The 20,297-nt window shown below is 43.0% G+C and overlaps 1 protein-coding gene across 3 annotated transcripts in view; it reads right to left on the bottom strand.

Annotated features, from left to right (window-relative positions):
• Positions 1-20,297, bottom strand: part of LOC135542791 (interleukin-1 receptor accessory protein-like 1-B) — a 462,236-nt gene that overhangs the window by 246,025 nt on the left and 195,914 nt on the right. For all 3 annotated transcript variants that reach the window (XM_064969989.1, XM_064969990.1, XM_064969988.1), the window contains exons 4-5: positions 14,795-14,981; positions 13,429-13,582 (exon numbers count right to left, since the gene is read on the bottom strand). In XM_064969989.1, coding sequence (XP_064826061.1) covers positions 13,429-13,582; positions 14,795-14,981 — 341 coding nt within the window. The remainder of the gene's footprint in view (positions 1-13,428; positions 13,583-14,794; positions 14,982-20,297) is intronic.

Genomic DNA, 20,297 nt, shown 5'->3' on the forward strand with positions numbered 1-20,297 from the left:
TGTAGTGAATGGTAAATCTGAACTGATATAGTGAGTTATTCTGTCTGTAGTGAATGGTAAATCTGAACTGATATAGTGAGTTATTCTGTCTGTAGTGAATGGTAGATCTGAACTGATATAGTGAGTTATTCTGTCTGTAGTGAATGGTAAATCTGAACTGATATATTGAGCCATTCTATCTGTAGTGAATGGTAAATCTGAACTGATATATTGAGCCATTCTATATGTAGTGAATGGTAAATCTGAACTGATATATTGAGCCATTCTATCTATAGTGAATGGTAAATCTGAACTGATATATTGAGCCATTCTGTCTGTAGTGAATGGTAAATCTGAACTGATATATTGAGCCATTCTATCTGTAGTGAATGGTAAATCTGAACTGATATATTGAGCCATTCTATCTGTAGTGAATGGTAAATCTGAACTGATATATTGAGCCATTCTCTCTGTAGTGAATGGTAAATCTGAACTGATATAGAGCCATTCTGTCTGTAGTGAATGGTAAATCTGAACTGATATATTGAGCCATTCTGTCTGTAGTGAAAGCAGTAGCGAGTGATGAATGGACAGGGCTAGCCAACTGAAAAGGAGTGCATGCTTGAAAACATGGATTGAGGTTACACAAAGTACGGCAATTTGTTCTAAAATATGCTGTAAATAAATCCACAGGTGAAGAGAGGAGAGGAGAGATCTTCTAGAGGAAAATGTAGGGGTCTACAATATATAGAGAGATTGAAGGGGTCCTCTCAGGGCAAGGTTCCATTCGCAGCACATCAGCGTAAACCAATCAAGGAGAAGTTTGAGGCAGCGAGCCACGGGTCCATTTCCCCTCTGTCACATACAGTCCAGTAATGCCTTTATGAAAATGAGTGCTGGTTGCACATGACAAATCACTGTAATTGATCACATGGCCATCCATCACAGGTAAGAACCTTCTCTTCCTCTGAGATGCAGTGCACTTGAAGCTGAGTGCGTAAGACAAGTATACTCCTGTCCTCCCCTCTATCTCACCATAATTCCATTCCCTCCCCTTACTTCACCAACCTACCCTTATCCTTCTCCCTCCACCTCATTACATGGAATATCGCAGAAAAAAAGCGTACTAATTCAGCCCAGTCAAATGGCAGATTCGGTTACTCTGTTGCCAGGACGACGGGAAGATAAGTGACAGGTGATGAAAGTTCCGCTGAGCTGTGTGCTGTGCTGTTCTGTGCTATTCTTTTCTGATCCGATCTGTTCAGTGAGGAGGAACAGTTTAGGGCCTGTCATGCCAATAGTCCCCCGGACAAACAGCCTTGTTTGCATAGCGATGATAGTAATAACGTAATTTAGGCTGTAATGATCTCCAAAATTATAATCATTAGGTCATCACACCATTGATATAGCAACGGACGCTAATAGTTTATCGAATCCCATTGTGACGTAGAGGGGGACACTATTTGGCCGGGGGACATTATTTGGCATGACAGGCCCATAGCACTTTTCTTCTGCTTGTTCTGAACATGTGATGTAATGGTATTGCTACATCACATCCATTGTAGCTCTGATGATCCAGTGTCTCTCTGATGGACTGTCAGATAATAAAACAGGATAACTCTGGCTTCAGAGATAATACCAGCCTTGATCTACCCTCTGACCTGCAAAGTGTATTCACACATAGAACATTTCATTAGTGCACACACACCTACACACACACACCTACACACACACGCACGCACACACACACACACACACACACACACACACACACACACACACACACACACACACACACACACACACACACACACACACACACACACACACACACACACACACACACACACACACACACACACACACACACACACACACATTTCTTTTGCTTCTCGGCTATTGTCAATCCTTAACCTTCCCTTAAAACGTATGGTAGTGTGGGGTACTTCAAAGTCTAATAAGCGGTCCATCTTTGCGAATAATCTCCCAAATGAAGAATTCTAATGGAGAAGTACAGAGAAGAGAGAGTCCCAATGAATAGCACTTATCTACCACCTTTAAATAAGGGAGAAAAGTACTAACATATCAAACATGTTCTCACAAAGAGACATATTTTCTCCTGCAGCCAAATTCTTCAGGTTCCTTTTCCCCGTGCTGCTTTGGACAGTCTAATTATACTCTATCAATTAGAACGGCCCTTATAAATCACCCTCCTTCATATGCTAATGAGTCAACTTCACAGAGCCAAGACAAGAGGAGAGACCTGTGTTCTGTAATGGCTGCCCATTCAGCAGAGCCTAGTCGCTGCGCTGCATCCTAAATGTGTCCCCTATGGGCCATGGTCAAAAGTAATGCACTACATAGGGAATAGGGTGACATTTGGGATGCATACACTGGGAGAACAGCCAGTGGAATGGAACCATACAGCAGAGTTTCAGAGCTATAGATTCACAAATTCCATTTCTTACTTGCTGTGGTAAATCCTTTCGGAGGTATTGTGTCTAATGAAATGATGCAGGAGTCTGTAGGATAGGATAAGGTTATTTAGATGGTGCTATCACTGGACCTTAGATGGTGCTATCTCTGGAACTTAGATGGTGCTATCTCTGGACCTAGGACTACACGTTTTCTGTTGAAGGAACTGATTGGGCACTCAGCTGTTCAATCAGCTGGAACATCCAAGGGAGGAGATAGGCATTATAAACTCGGTTTTCTACTAGCCTGTTTCTTTGAACCTGGGGGCATTTGGAGTATTGTCATTCTCTACTTAAGTGGAGAGCCTTTTCCTTTGTCAACGGTAGGCCTAGTATTACCATCACCTTAATTGTGCTTTATTAGAAAATAAAAAGCATGATCACCACTGCCATCGGTCTCTAGTCATTAGCTAAACATGCAAACCATTCGTTTCCCTCTGTGCAGCACAAGAAGACACTATAACAGCCAATTGAGTAGGCGGTTCATTATCCACCCTTTATTGTGTGGTTTTCAATCCCCCGGATCAAACGGCACACCTTGTAAAACAATCATAAAATCCCACATTTCATTTAGGAATAATGTCTATTTTTAATAGTTCCACCAACGGCTGAAGACATCACTATGAATAAAAATAGATCCTCAAGACAATCCAATGGAGCGTGATCTTCCATACTCTTCTCCTGCTACATACAGATACAGAGAACAGGGACAAAGGTTGGTGTCACGCCCTGACCTGACATATCTCTGTTTTCTTTATATTTTGGTTAGGTCAGGGTGTGATTAGGGTGGGTACGGTAGTTTTTGTATTGTCTAGGGGTTTTGTATTGTCTAGGGTTCTTGTATGTCTAGGTATTTGTAGGTCTAGGTATTTGTATGTTTATGGTGGCCTGATATGGTTCCCAATCAGAGGCAGCTGTTTACCGTTGTCTCTGATTGGGGATCATATTTAGGTAGCCATTTCCCTTTGGTGTTTGTGGGTTCTTGTCTATGTGTAGTTGCCTGTCAGCACTCATTTGTATAGCTTCGTGTCGTTTTGTTATTTTGGTTAGTTTGTTCAGTGTTCATTCTTATAATAATAAAGAATGTACGCATACCACGCTGTGCCTTGGTCCGATTCATATGACGAACGTGACAGTTGGGGAGGAGAGAAGAGATGGACTGCAGTAGTCTGATCATAATAGACCCAGAGGAACGGCTAGTATTCTACAGAAATTAAAGGAATTACATTTACTCTGTGTGAGAATTATTGAGATCCTTGTATAAGAAGTACATTATACAAGATATAGGCCTATAAATATCAATACTGTAGATATTAGACTCATCTCAAATGTTATCTGTCACATGCGCCGAATACAACAGGAAATGCTTACTTACAAGCCCTTAACCAACAATGCTTTAATAAGTTAAGAAAAAAAAAGTGTTAAGAAAAACATAGATGTCACGGCTGGCTGAAGGACTGGAGCAAGATGCAGCATGGTAAGCGTACATTTTAACTTTATTTAAAAATGACGCCGACAAAACGAAGAACAAAAAACCAACCGTGAAGCTTTGGGCTATTGTTGGGGAATAATCAGAATTAGTTGGTAACATAGGGGCAGCAGGGTAGCCTAGTGGTTAGAGCGGTGGACTAGCAACCTCATGGTTGCAAGTTCAAACCCCCGAGCTGACAAGGTACAAATCTGTCGTTCTGCCCCTGAACAGGCAGTTAACCCACTGTTCCTAGGCCGTCATTGAAAATAAGAATTTGTTCTTAACTGATTGCCTAGTTAAATAAAGGTTATAAAAATAGGTAAGATATTTTATATTCATCATATGTTTGTCAGTTACTTCTCATCAGAATGTGTTTGTATAATACTGTTGCGGGGTTGCAGTATCTGTTCTATGTCAAGACTAAGTTATTTGGGCCGGAGAGAGGGGAGAGGTCAAGTATCTCTTGGCTCCACAATGTCTGTGTGCCAGTCAGTGTGTCTCTGTGATCTTGTAGGATGGATTTGATATATGGCTGTTGATATGGAGGATTTGTTTATGGTTCTGAGTTTGTGAAAAGAACATAGTTTAGGAGACAAAGCTGAACGATAAATTATGCCAATACTGTCTGGCTATGTGTGTCTTTGCTATAAAGGATCTCAGTTGCAATGTGTAAGGGACTCTCAGAGAACTCATTTATAGACACTGATTTGATCTGAGAGTCACAGGGTTGTGATGGAGCTCATATAATTAAAGATGAACTTTGTGATAACTAACTCTGACTTGTGTGTGGTTTGCTCTCATGATTGGGTAAATGCAGGAAATTTCCACGACCCTATGTGCCCTGAACAACTACAAAGTTAACTTCCCACATAACAGGTGGGGGGAAAAAGGGTACCTAAGTATGGTTCTCAATCAGAGACAACAATAGACAGCTGTCCCTGACTGAGAACCATACCAGGCCAAGACATAGAAATACAAAACATAGAAAAAAGGACATAGAATGCCCACCCTAGTCACACCCTGGCCTAACCAAAATAGGGAATAAAAAGCCTCTCTATGGGCAGGGCGTGACAATAGATCAGTAAAAAAATGAAAAATAATTAAACAGCAGTAGCAAAATAATAAGCAAGGCTATTTATTTAGGGGGTGCAGGTACAGAGTCAATGTGCAGGTGCACCGGTGAGTCAAGGTAATTGAGGTAATATATACATGTAGGTAGAGTTAAAGTGATTATGCATAGATTATAAACAGAGATTAGCAGCAGCGTAAAAGAGGGGTCTGGGTAGCATTTTGAGTCTTATGGCTTGGGGGTAGAAGCTGCTAAGAAGACTTTTGGCCCTAGACTTGGCGCTCTGGTACAGCTTGCCGTGCGGTAGCAGAGAGTCTTTGACAATTTTTAGGGCCTTACTCTGACACCACCTGGTATGGAGGTCCTTGATGGCAGGAAACTGGGCCGTACGCACTACCCTTTGTAGTGCCTTGCGGTCGGAGGCTGAGCTGTTGCCATACCAGGCAGTGATGCCTGGTGTGGCAACAGGGGGATCTGAGGACTCATGCCAAATCTTTTCAGTCTCCTGAGGGGAATAGGTTTTGTCGTGCCCACTTCACGACTGTTGTAGGGGGTGGGTCCCAAAGACCCTCCCCATTATTGATTAAGGGGACCTTAAGAGACATATGTTTTGCTGCAGGCCTTATAATAAGATACTGTTGCTATGTGTCAAAAAACTCTCCCACTATATGTTGCACAAGCTACTGTGCCTTGCGAAAGTATTCGGCCCCCTTGAACTTTGCGACCTTTTGCCACATTTCAGGCTTCAAACATAAAGATATAAAACTGCATTTCTTTGTGACGAATCAACAACAAGTGGGACACAATCATGAAGTGGAACAACATTTATTGGATATTTCAAACTTTTTTAACAAATCAAAAACTGAAGAATTGGGCGTGCAAAATTATTCAGCCCCCTTAAGTTAATACTTTGTAGCGCCACCTTTTCCTGCGATTTCAGCTGTAAGCTACTGTACTAGGTTGCCTTATAAGGTAACCTCCGTTTATTGATACACACATATATTGATGTAGGTGATCACACCACTAGGGAGTGATCACATGTTTAAAATCAGCTGTGCCCTTAGGTTCTGTGCTATGTTCCCCTTGTCAACTTCTGTCTGCAATTGCATTAATAAATGAATGATTGATTTACTTAAAGAGATTGTTTGATTGCTGATTTCACCAATAAGCAAATAATTGACAAGGAACAAGGAACCAACCCCGACACTGTCTTAGTGTGTTTGGACTATGGTAGTATGTTGGTGATGTGGACACCAAGGAACTTGAGGCTCTCAACCTGTTCCACTACAGCCCTGTCGATGAGAATGGGGACATGCTCGGTCCTCCTTTTCCTGTAGTCCACAATCATGTACTTTGTCTTGATCACGTTGAGGGAGAGGTTGTTGTCCTGGCACCATACGGCCAGGTCTCTGACCACATCCCTATAGGCGGTCTCATCATTGTCGGTGATCAGGCCTACCACTGTTGTGTCATCGGCAAACTTAATGATGGTGTTGGAGTTGTGCCTGGCCATGCAGTCATGAGTGAACAGCGAGTACAGAAGGGGACTGAGCACACACCCATGAGGGGCCCCTGTGTTGAGGATTAGAGTGGCGGATGTGTCGTTCCCTACCCTTACCAACTGGGGATGGCCCGCCAGGAAGTCCAGGATCCAGTTGCAGAGGAAGGTGTTTAGCCCCAGGGTCCTTAGCTTAGTGATGAGCTTTGAGGGCACTATGGTGTTGAACGCTGAGCTGTAGTCAATGAATAGCATTATCACATAGGCCCTTTTGTCCAGGTGGGAAAGGGCAGTGTTGAGTTCAATAGAGATCTGTGGAACTGTTGGGGCGTTATGCAATTTGGAGTGGGTCTAGGGTTTCTGGCATAATGGTATTGATGTGAATACACAGTGTACACATCCTGTTAATCCATCTGGCACTGCGGCCTTGTGAATGTTGACCTGTTTAAAGGTCTTACTCACATCGGGTAAGAAGAATGTGATAACACAGTTGTCCGGAACAGCTGGTGCTCTCATGCATGTTTCAGTGTTACTTGCCTTAAAGTGAGCATAGAAGTAATTTTGAACTGGTAGGTTCGTGTCACTGGGTAGCTCGCAGCTGTGCTTCCCTTTGTAGTCTGTAATAGTTTGCAAGCTCTGCCACATCCGACGAGCATTAGAGACGGTGTAGTATGATTCAAAGTTAGTCCTGTATTGACGCTTTGCCTGTTTGATGTTTTGTCAGAGGGTATAGCAGGATTCCTTATAAGCTTCCGGATTAGAGTCCTGCTCTACCCTTTCGCTCAATGCGGATGTTGCCTGAAATCCATGGTTTCTGGTTGGGGTATGTACGTACGGTCACTGTTTGGATGAAGCCATCGATGCACTTATTGATGAAGCCAGTGACTGATGCGGTGTACTCCTCAATGGCATCAGAAGAACATATTCCAGTCTGTGCTAGCAAAACAGTCCTGTAGCTTAGCATCTGCTTCATCTGACCAGTTCTTTACTGACCGATTCACTGGTGCATCCTGCTTTAGTTTTTGCTTTTAAGCAGGGTTCAGGAGGATATTATTATGGTCAGATTTGCCAAATGGAGGGCGAGGGAGAGCCTTGTACACGTCTCTGTGTGTAAAGTAAAGGTGGTCTATAGTTTCTTCCCTCTGGTTGCACATTTAACATGCTGGTAGAGATAAGGTAGAACGGATATTAATTTCCCTGCATTAGAGTCCACGGCCACTAAGAGAGCCGCATCTGGAAGAACGTTTTCCTGTTTGCTTATGACCGTATACAGCTCATTGAGTGCAGTCTTAGTGCCAGCATTGGTTTGTGGTGGTATATAGACAGCTACGAAAAATATAGATGTAAAAACTTGATAAATAGTGTGGTATACAGCTTATCATGAGATACTCTACCTCAGGCGAGCAAAACCTTGAGACTTCCTTATATTTCGTGCACCAGCTGTTATTTACAAATATACATAGACCGTCGCCCCTTGTCTTCCCAGAGGCCACTGTTCTATGCTGCCGAAAAAGTTTAAAACCCGCCAGCTGTGTGGTCACTGTAAAGTCCATGGAGGACAAGAGCACCTTCACCCAGCTGCCCACTGCAGTGAGGCTAGGTAACACGGTCACCAACAATAAATCCATAATAATCGAAAACTTCAACAAGCATTTCTCAACGGCTGGCCATGCCTTCCTCCTGGCTATTCCAACCTTGGCCAACAGCTCTACCGAATCCCACCGTACCTTCTGCGCTGTGCAATCTGTTTTCCGAGCCGGTCACGGGTGCACCTCAGCCACGCTAAAGGTACTAAATGATATCATAACTGCCATCGATAAAAGACAGTACTGTGCAGCCGTCTTCATCGACCTGGCCAAGGCTTTCGACTCTGTCAATCACCATATTCTTATCGGCAGACTCAGTAGCCTCGGTTTTTCTAATGACTGCCTTGCCTGGTTCTCCAACTACTTTGCAGACAGAGTTCAGTGTGTCAAATCGGAGGGCATGTTGTCCGGTCCTCTGACAGTCTCTATGGGGGTGCCACAGGGTTCAATTCTCGGGCCGACTCTTTTCTCTCTATTTATCAATGATGTTGCTCTTGCTGCGGGCGGTTCCCTGATCCACCTCTACGCAGTCGACACCATTCTGTATACTTCTGGCCCTTCCTTGGAAACTGTGCTATCTAACCTCCAAACGAGCTTCAATGCCATACAACACTCCTTCCGTGACCTCCAACTGCTCTTAAACGCTAGTAAAACCAAATGCATGCTTTTCAACCGTTCGCTGCCAGCACCCGCACGCCCAACGAGCATCACCACCCTGGATTGTTCCGACCTTGAATATGTGGACATCTATAAGTACCTAGGTGTCTGGCTAGACTGTAAACTCTCCTTCCAGACTCATATCAAACATCTCCGATCCAAAATCAAATCTAGAATCAGCTTTCTATTTCGCAACAAAGCCTCCGTCACTCACGCCGCCAAACTTACCCTAGTAAAACTGACTATCCTACCGATCCTCGACTTCGGCGATGTCATCTACAAAATGGCTTCCAATACTCTACTCAGCAAACTGGATGCAGTTTATTACAGTGCCATCCGCTTTGTTACTAAAGCACCTTATACCACCCACCACTGCGACCTGTATGCTCCAGTCGGCTGGCCCTCGCTACATATTCGTCGCCAGACCCACTGGCTCCAGGTCATCTACAAGTCCATGCTAGGTAAAGCGCCGCCTTATCTCAGTTAACTGGTTACGATGGCAACACCATCACCATGGTAGCACGTGCTCCAGCAGGTGTATCTCACTGATCATCCCTAAAGCCAACACCTCATTTGGCCGCCTTTCGTTCCAATTCTCTGCTGCCTGTGACTGAAACGAATTGCAAAAATTGTTGAAGTTGGAGACTTTTATCTCCCTCACCAACTTTAAACATCTGCTATCTGAGGAGCTAACCGATCGCTGCAGCTGTATATAGTCCATCGGTAAATAGCCCACCCAATTTACCTACCTCATCCCCATACTGTTTTTATTTATTTACTTTTCTGCTCTTTTCCACACCAGTATCTCTACCTGCACATGACCACCTGATCATTTATCACTCCAGTGTTAATCTGCTAAATTGTAATTATTTGCCTACCTCCTCATGCCTTTTGCACACAATGTATATAGACTCTTTAAAAAAATAATAATAAAAAATTCTACTGTGTTATTGACTTGTTTATTGTTTACTCCATGTGTAACTCTGTGTTGCTGTCTGTTCACACTGATATGCTTTATCTTGGCCAGGTCGCAGTTGTAAATGAGAACTTGTTCTCAACTAGCCTACCTGGTTAAATAAAGGTTAAATAAAAACATTTAATAAAAAAAAATAATAATTCATGTCGTCATTCATCCACGACTTGGTGAAACATATGATATTACAGTTTTTAATGTCCCGTTGGTAGGATATACGTGCTCGTAGTTCGTCTATTTTGTTATCGATTATCTCCATCTTTTCCTCCTGTGAATGATTGGGATGAGGGCCTTGTCTGGTGTCTGGAGTAAATCCTTCTCCGACTCGTTGAAGAAGAAGAATTCCTCCAGTACAGGAGTAATGCTGCCCATAAGACACGCTGGCAGAAACACTATGTACAAAATACGTTACAAACAACGCGAAAAAACATACATAATAAAACAATTGGTTACGGGATCGTAAAACGGCAGCCGTCTCCTTCGGCGCCATTATATGATGGACCAATATGATATCTCACAGTCTGTCTGATACGATCACATGCGGGTGAATCATTTAAAACATGATCACTATGCCTGAAGACAAGTTCAAAAACATTTGATGTGACTGTTTTATGTAATGTATCAATTCATTTCCCTTTCTTTCACCAGGTACACGAACCACCTGGCCATGCCAGGAAGGAGGAACAGATGCAGCCTTTGAGTCATAGTAGTCTTAACAGAAGATATCTCCATTTACACCAGTCACGCAACAACTACATAACATATTGTTCTGTACTGTATTGATACAGACTATTCAACATTATACAATGTATGGACCAGGATCGTGGCTTCCCTGTAGGATACTGAGAGACGTACTGTACAGCATAGTGGAGGAAAGCATTGTTGTGATTATGGCTGCATATTAAATCAGGATAATCGGATTGTTTTGCAAGCACATGAGCACTAGATGAACGTCACACAATGTACCACTTCCTCCTGATCACACCGGGTCCAACATAACTACAACGACACAACAACATCACGGCAACATAGCCCCCCCGTTAGAGGAAATAGCCTTGTTTATATGTAGAACTGGTGAGACTGGTCTTTTATGAAATAGCCAATGGGCTTGTTGTCATTCAATGTTCTATTATTGTAATGAAAGGTCTAACGAATGTATGTGTCTAAACTAATGTCCTATGTGTCATTTAAAGGTCATTTTGCTTCAAGGACTGTGTTAGCTACAGCACATACACACAGTGGATAAAACATTAGAAACACCTTCCTAATATTGAGTTGCCTCAATTCGTTGGGGCATGGACTCTACAAGGTGTCGAAAGCGCTCCACAGGGATGCTGGCCCATGTTGACTTCAACGCTTCCCATGGTTGTGTCAAGTTGGCTGGATGTCCTTTGGCTGAGGGACCATTCTTGATACACAAGGGAAACTGTTGAGACTGAAAAACCCAGCAGCGTTGAAGTTCTTGACACACTCAAACCGGTGCTCCTGGCACCTACTACCATACCCTGTTCAAAGGCACTTCAATCTTTTGTCTAGACCTTTGTCAATCCATGTCTCAATTGTCTCAAGGCTTAAAAATCCTTCTTTAACCCGTCTCCTCCGCTTCATCTACACTGTTTTAAGTGGAGTTAACGGGTGACATCAATAAGGGATAATAACTTTCACCTAGTTTCACCTGGTCAGTCTATGTCATGGAATGTTTTGTACTCTCAGTGTTTGTCTTTATTACAGGAAGTAATTTATGTATGCATGTCTATGTACATGTACCGTACATGATGCGTGTAGGTGGGCCATGTTCTTTCCTCTGCCCTCTATATGTGGGCGGAAGCGTGTAATTATTATTTGCGAGAGAGAGAGAGAGAGAGAGAAAGAGAGAGGGTCCTCAGATTCCCTCATGATTTCAGTCAGATAAAAAAATTGCAAACACAAAAGCAGGACGTTTTCTCGCTTAAGGAGAGAGTTTTACTAAATGACATATTGGTTTCCGTACCCTGTAAGCAGTTTCTGGAGAAGGTATGACAGCAATCCATGCTTTGGTTTAGTTTCCCTTTCCACATGCTAATGGTTTAGCATTCGTGGCACAAATCCCATTGAAGTCATGGGAGCGTTATTGTAATTTTTCGCTGCATCATGTTAAAACGGTAGCATGTGGATGAGCCAGAGAAACTCAACCAACACATGGATTGCTGTCATACCCTGTCCATAGACTGCTTACAGGGAAAGGAAACCAATGTGTCATTTTGTATTTTGAGTGAACTATCCCTCATCCAAAAATGCTAAAAGCGTCTCTTTGTGAGGGGAAGGGAATCATCCCGGAGGATGAGGACCGTCTGAGGCAGCAGGGAACAAGATTGATGAGTGAAATTGGTCTTCTATGGAGTCTGCCTTTGTCTCTTTAGGGGATAATAAACTGTAATCAGATAGCCGTAAACTGCAAATAGTTTGCTTGACCTCGAGACCACTATGGACGATGGGTGTGATGCATTGACATGGAACAGCTCTTAATATATCTTGCTACAGTGGTTTTCTCTGGTGTTTTCTTTTCAGGGTTCAGCCATGAGGGCAAGACTTTTCAGGGTTCAGCCACGAGGGCAAGACTTTTCAGGGTTCAGCCACGAGGGCAAGACTTTTCAGGGTTCAGCCATGAGGGCAAGACTTTTCAGGGTTCAGCCACGAGGGCAAGACTTTTCAGGGTTCAGCCACGAGGGCAAGACTTTTCAGGGTTCAGCCACGAGGGCAAGACTTTTCAGGGTTCAGCCATGAGGGCAAGACTTTTCAGGGTTCAGCCACGAGGGCAAGACTTTTCAGGGTTCAGCCACGAGGGCAAGACTTTTCAGGGTTCAGCCACGTTAATTTTGGGGCAAGACTTTTCAGGGTTCAGCCATGAGGGCAAGACTTTTCAGGGTTCAGCCATGAGGGCAAGACTTTTCAGGGTTCAGCCATGAGGGCAAGACTGAGTAGAGTAGATCTTTTTGTAATCATTGTGTCATTGATTGAATGCACCTGTAGTATGGGTTTTCCATCAAGACAGTCCAAGTTGTTACAACGTTAGCAGTGGAGGTGGCGAGCAATCTCTATTCTGTCACACCCCTCCCTCTAAAGATAAGGAACGCTTGAACGAAAGTTCAAGCTTTAATATTTGAACAGTCTTAGTTAAGAAAAAGTGATGAAGTGGCTCTGTGCAAATTCTACTACTTAGCAATTAAGACCGCCAGCTGAAGTCACGACAGCACAGAGGTATTGAACCCACAACCCTGACAACAAGGTTCACAACTACTGTCTTAGCAGAACAACATGTAGTAAGAGATTTACTATTATCATGTATATATATATAACTACTATGGATAAATGTCAGCATTCTGACCTATTTCTAATGAGATGTCTGCTGCAACATAATCCCATCAACATTTTCTTCCTGAATGTACACCTCAGATATCTGTGTTTAAAATTAATTCTAAACGTATTCTTCATTTCAGCCAAGCAGAAGATCTGTAGCTCATATACAATAAACTATTTTGGCCATCCCCATAATAGACAACGAACACGACACAGCTGCACAATGGCAATGATTATTAAATCCGCTCTCCCGCAAAGAATGAACTCTGCCTCGCTGACAGACAAAACAACATGAACATTCATCAATGCCAATAAAAACACAATGCAAGTTATCCCCAATGGCCCAGCATGGAGCACATATGACCCGCAAAGGAGTTTGTCTTACCTGTAACAGATAGTTCTGTAGTTCTTCTCACCACGAAGCTGCCAAACTGTAATTCACACGTGTAATTTCCAATGTCATCTTCACGCACCTCCCGGATAGAGAGAGTATCTCTTCTCCTTACAATGCTTTGTCTCCACTGCTTTGGCTTGCATTCCTTCGATTCAAATAGAGAGAAGGCTTATGAATGTAAAACACCACGAAGAAACACAAAAGCAGTATAAGGTTGGACTTAGATGACACTTTTTACAACATACAATGTAGACATGTGGAAAAAATGGACACCTGACGAAATACATCGAACCATTCCAAACTTCAAACATCTCTTTGATCACAAATGCATTCTCATCTTGTATTTAGTGTTGTTGTATTCAGTTCCTGTTTTTGGCAAGACGAGTGTGATCTATTTTACAACATTATATTGCTAAGTTCCCACTAGAAGAACAATGTATAGGGTTGAAGCAGTTAATTTTGGTGGGAATGAACCCAGAGGAAGAACGAGGCCCTTGGAAAAAGGAACTTGTGCCACACAAACTCATTCACCCACAGCAGGAAAACTGGAATACCGTGGGTTGGTTCCACCTGCGCTCGCGGGTCTCCCAGAATTCAATCAGCTCCGCTTCCAGAGACAGAGGAAATAACTAGAATATTCTGGGGCCACAGTCATTATCCATGTTTTAATTTGATTCACTGGGAAACTGAAGAAGCACTGTGGCCATCTAATCCGACATTCATCCAGTTTTGATGAATTGGCCCCTGGCCTCCATCGGCTACTCTGTCAGTCTGCTGTTACACTGTGGGCAGGCAGCCGGGGCCGGTGAGGGCCGCTCATCGACTCAGTGAGCCAGACGTCTGACTCTGAGGACCCCTCCAGTCGTTTGGGGGGGGGGGGAGGAGTTCATTGTCTTCTAGACTATTTACATCGTGAACGTGGGCTGTAGACCCCTTTCCCCAGACGGTTTGAGTCTCATGAAAAACAAATGACATCTCAGGGGGTGCTCTGCAGAGTGGCTGTGAGTTATGTGTGGATAAATCTACCTACTGTCATCAAGCAAGCACATAGGCTGCTAGACAATACATACAAGTATGCTTAGACTAAAATAATAATAAAAAAATAACTAAAAATGTAATCTCATTTTTTCAATCATTTACATGATCATACAGTTCTGATTATACGCTGGTAAATATATGTATCACATTTGATACATGACACATAGCAGTGGTTTCCCAGACACATACTAGGCCTAATCCTGGGCTAAAAAGCAGCCTCAGTGGAGAACCTGCCTAGGCTTAATTTGTATCCTTGAAACTGCCCCTATGGCATTCAATGTGAAATAAGTTACAGACATAATGTTATAGTGGCTCTTACCTTGTACCATACTATCTCTGGCTCCTTCCCCGGGTGTACATAATCCTCAATGTCCGGACAGGTGATATCTTTACTTTTACTTAACTCTGCCTTCTCGAAGTACCTCATTTTGGAGTTGTAGCAGAGGTCTGTGTCGTTCTCCGCCACTGTCAGTGACATGGACACTTTCATACAATATGTGGAATTCCTGCAAAACACAAGTGAACAAATCAATAAGTTGAATCATTTTTGTATAACATTGTTCTCTCACGCCACTATCACTATATGTTGACAGGTATTGATACAGTATACATTTGATGAAACTGTAATAAACTTAATAAAGCCCTTTTGTGGGGGAAAACTAATTCTGCTTGGCTGGGTCTGGCTCCCCAGTGGGTGGGCGTATGGCTGTTCCCCTGCCCAGTCATGGGAAATCCATAGATTAGGGCCAAATGAATGTATTTCAATTGACTGATTTCCTTATATATACTGCAACTCAGTAAAAATCGTTTATATTTTGGTCCAGTATACATTTGGAAAGTGAATGCAGGTACTTTAATAACGGATCAAAACATTCTTAACTCATGAAGCTTTTAGAGGCAGCCCTACTTGTCTGATCTAAACCATTGACACCCAGATACAGTGAGCCATCTGGTTCGGGGGGAGAATATGGGAAAGTTTGACATTCTCCTCTCTCGTCAACGTGAAGAATCATCTCTCCACCTCCACTCAGCCGTGGCTGGTTGTCTGGACCGTTCATACAGAGCTGCATTGTGTTTTCTCACCCATCCAGGAGGAATGTAAATGATGCGGGAGGGATGAACCTGGATATCACAAATTATCGATGGCAACGGCAAAAGAAAAGTGGGGAAAACGGAGGTGGAAGGGAGACGAGGGCTAATGCAGAACGGCAGTTCTGAAAGTCAACAGCAGTGAAGATTGAGTGAGCCTTTTGTTTCCACACGTTATGCAGATACGGTGCAAGCTAGCAGAAAATTACTTGCCAGAATTGATATTTTGTAACTGGTCAGACCTGATAGAGAAAAGCCTATCAGCCCAGAGGACTACAACTGTGACTGAAAGCTGTGAGGGTATAATGTAAATACCAGGTCTGGCAACCCAGTCATGTACAACACTATGGCACCATACTGTGTGGTACAATTTTACTGTGCTCAGTCTAATAATCACTCTGTGTTGAATCTGTACAACTGTTCAATAACAATTGGCCCACACCAGCAGGAAGTCCAGTAGCATGCTCACATGAATGAGCAGGGAGTTTGAGTCGATTGCAGTATACCCTTCCACAGCCATAGTAATACATCAGTCATTACAGCTGGTTGAGGTTTTTTATGGCTAGGTAAACAGGTTCATGTTTGGCCTTTGACTCCAGATGAGTGATTCTTATGCAAGGATCCATGGATTTTTGGAATCAATGGACAGAGGTATTGAGTGTGCAGGGAATTCCATACAATGTCGGAGGGAAAAGCCAGCCTAATGTGATCAATGAGCTCAATCAGTGTGACCTTTGATCCGTCTATGCATCTATAGCTAATAAGATTGTCTCCACTCACGACTATCATCAGTAGCTGTGTAGCCTAGTTCTTCAAGAGGGTGAGCACTGTATCAATTGGCCCATAATATCAAATCCTTCTGGTCTACAGATTTCAACAAATGACAACATTTAGGAAAACCTCATTGGGTAATTTCAGGGGCACAAGCTGGTAACACAGATTTGAGGCTGAACCAACAACCAATTATAAACAAGTGGAATCCTTCTATAATTGCTACGGCATTAGCGCAGCCTCGCAGATTAGCAAGCAGTAAGCAAAGGCCCGGTCGGTCCATAGTCAGACACACCCTCTACTGGGCACCGCGGTCTGTCCGATTAAGTCTGGCCATTTTATGAAGCGGAGGATGCAAATGCGACATGATGTGGAGATTATCCCAGACAACCTGCACCAGATGGACACCTGAACAAATGAGATCCCCCGGGTCCGCTCCCCCTGTTAAATATTCTGGGCAGTGCTGATAAACTCGCCCGGTGGGAGAGAGAGAGAGAATAGTGTCAGCCTGGCTGTTGAGTGATCGATGGCCCGGGCCAACACTTTGTCCTACGATGTCTTTCCAACGGTTCACATCCGTCACACTGCCTTTTAAGCAAGAGAGCCAGGAGGATGGAGAACAGTAGCACTTTGTTTTCAGTCAGTAGCACTATCTATACTGTATATTCATGAGCAATGTGGCCAGGACAAACACACCGCTTTCAGTCCACTGTACATCAATTACTGTATACTCATAACTAAATGTCTACTAGACAGGAAGTATAGGCTTCTGTATACTGCAGTGGTTCCCAACTCCGGCCCCCCAGTTCCCTCAACAGCACACGTTGTTGATGAAGACCAGGACAAAAACACCTGGTTCAACTTGTCAAGTAGAAACAGGTGTGCTTGTCGAGGGCCACAACAAAAACATGTACTGTACTAAACTGGGTCCTTGAGGACCGGAGTTGGGAAACACTGGCATAGTGCATACTAGAGTATTCAGCTGAGTACACTTTTGGATGTATTGGTTATACCAAGGTAATACCACAATATTAATGACATCATGTCAATGGGAGCTGACGAGAGGCTGCTGTTCAATGTCAAGGTAATGACAGACAGATACCATGCAGTTCATATTAAAGTGGAGAACACCTTGGCTGACAGTTTGCACACAGAGAGCCGGAGGGCAAATGGAGGATTTGTTTCCATAATAGAAATGGTTGTTGGAATATGCGACAGGGAAGGAGGTCATGGCCAGAAGGGATAGATTTTTTGTGATACATTTTTTGTGATATTGACAGCAAAAGTAGTTTTTTGGGCATTTTAGCTAACCCTTTATCTAAACGTAACCTAATTCTCCTAACCTGCTATGTAAATTCCCTTAACCTGCTGCTTAAGTTATTGTTACGGTTTTCTTCCATCGAAGGAGAGTCGGACCAAAATGCAGCGTGGTATTTTTGATACATGTTTAATGACGATGAAAAAGAACAATACAAAAACAACAAACGGAACGTGAAAACCTATACAGCCTATCTGGTGACAACAAACACAGAGACAGGAACAATCACCCACGAAACACTCAAAGAATATGGCTGCCTAAATATGGTTCCCAATCAGAGACAACGATAATCACCTGACTCTGATTGAGAACCACTCCAGACAGCCATAGACTATGCTAGATACCCCCACTAAGCCACAAACCCAATACCTAACAAAACCCCAAGACAAAACACACCACAATAAACCCATGTCACACCCTGGCCTGACCAAATAAATGAAGACAAACACAATATACTTCGACCAGGGCGTGACAGTTATCCTAACCTTCTACAAAAAGTCAAATCTGACAAAAGCTGTATCCCATCTAGTCAAATCCAGGGTAGGAGTAATGACTACCTCACCTTATTAAAATAATGACCAACACAATGTTGCCTGTATTGTTGTATCAGTATATAGTACAGCCACTTTTTACAAACATGTCAAAAATACCTATTTAGGGTGTAATGTAAAACAGTACCATTGGGGATAAACTATTCCCCGCTCTTGCTTGCTCTCATGTCAAAATTAATTCAGAATTTTTAGGACAAGGTCATTATTTCAGGAGCTTGATAAATTATTTATCACACATTATTATAATTGAAATTAGATACCAAGGGCCCAACTTGGCAAAATCAACTTGGCAAAATCATTACATCCATTCTTAATTATTCTCTCCTAACCTCATTTATGACATCATCTCCCTTGTTTTGGTTGAAGAGAAAGATGGAACATAATTCCCTCTACTTTAACTCAGTATCTGTTCTCTGTGATACTATAGCTCCAAGCTGTAGAATTAATGTGAAACCATTCTCCTCAGATCGCAAGGTACCTGTGGGATTAACTCATTACTGAATTCTTAATTAAAAGATCTGCAAGTTCTACTTTAATAGAGCAGGAAATTGAACACTTGTTGATTCTCATTAGAGGTATACCTCAAAGTAATAATAATGTAGAAACATTGTCACAAATGTTTACAATAAATCCCCGTCACTCAATAAAAAGATAACTTGGACAATTGTCAAACTCCTTTCAACCCTTAACACACCCGCTTGTATTTGACTGGACTATACATCAAAATCTCACACGCTGGTGAAACCAGTGCCATGGACAGCGGGCCATGACCTTTAGCTGGACCTTGCTGGTACATCAGGCTCCACCATGAGGCACGCTAGCCCAGCTCAGTCCAGAGCTCGGCAAACAACCAGCCAGCTAGCAGCTGCCAAATCAGCACTGATGACAACCTGCACCCAGTGGCCAGACAGACCAGGGCTACAGATTACCCATAATCAGTCTTTTATGGTCAGTGCATTATTTATGACCCAAGCGAAGGTCGGGTTGGCATGGCGTGCTGCAGTGGGAGGCGGTGAGGAGAGGTGGGAGGACTGAGGCTCTACCTGTGGCCTGCTCCATAACTCATCTGTCAGCACACGAGGCCAGGTGATTAACTGCCCACTCCCCAAACCTCACTTTGGGCCAACAGGCCTCCACTTAGCCTCTGTCTCTGGAGAGAAGGCCCAAAATGTTGAGCTTCTCAGCCGCTTGCAGATTTCACGTCTCCATAAATGACTACGGAGAGAGACACATGTTGATCTTCTATGCCAGGGATCATCAACAAGATTCAGCCGTGGGACGACCTTTTCTTGAGTGGATGGTCAGGGGGCCAGAAAATAATTACAAATCATTTGTAGACTGCAAATGGACCGCAAGAAGCACAAACAGATATAATACTTGACTAAAACATAATCATTCCAAACCTTGCTTACATTTGAATACGAAAACATATCTCTCTGTAATGCATTGGAATAATTTGGAATAAATGTCCAAAATTACAATCACTTGGAGCTGATTTGCTGGTGTTTTTGCAGTCATTAAATGTCTCTCCCCCAAACACACAAACACAAACACACACACACACACACACACACACACACACACACACACACACACACACACACACACACACACACACACACACACACACACACACACACACACACACACACGCACACGCACACACGCACACGCACACAGCCCTGTTTTTTTCTCTCTATGCAGGATCTGTTTTCCATGTAGGGGAGAGAGGATAAGAGGGAACTCTGCTGCATCATTAGCATTATATGACTGGTTATACAGCACCACAATTATCTACTTTAGTCACCACACATTCATTATGTGACTGGTTATACAGCACCACAATTATCTACTTTAGTCACCACACATTCATTATATGACTGGTTATACAGCACCACAATTATCTACTTTAGTCACCACACATTCATTATATGACTGGTTATACAGCACCACAATTATCTACTTTAGTCACCACACATTCATTATGTGACTGGTTATACAGCACCACAATTATCTACTTTAGTCACCACACATTCATTATATGACTGGTTATACAGCACCACAATTATCTACTTTAGTCACCACACATTCAT

This window comes from Oncorhynchus masou, chromosome 6 (assembly GCF_036934945.1).
Source record: "Oncorhynchus masou masou isolate Uvic2021 chromosome 6, UVic_Omas_1.1, whole genome shotgun sequence".
In the NCBI taxonomy this organism is placed as follows: Eukaryota; Metazoa; Chordata; class Actinopteri; order Salmoniformes; family Salmonidae; genus Oncorhynchus; species Oncorhynchus masou.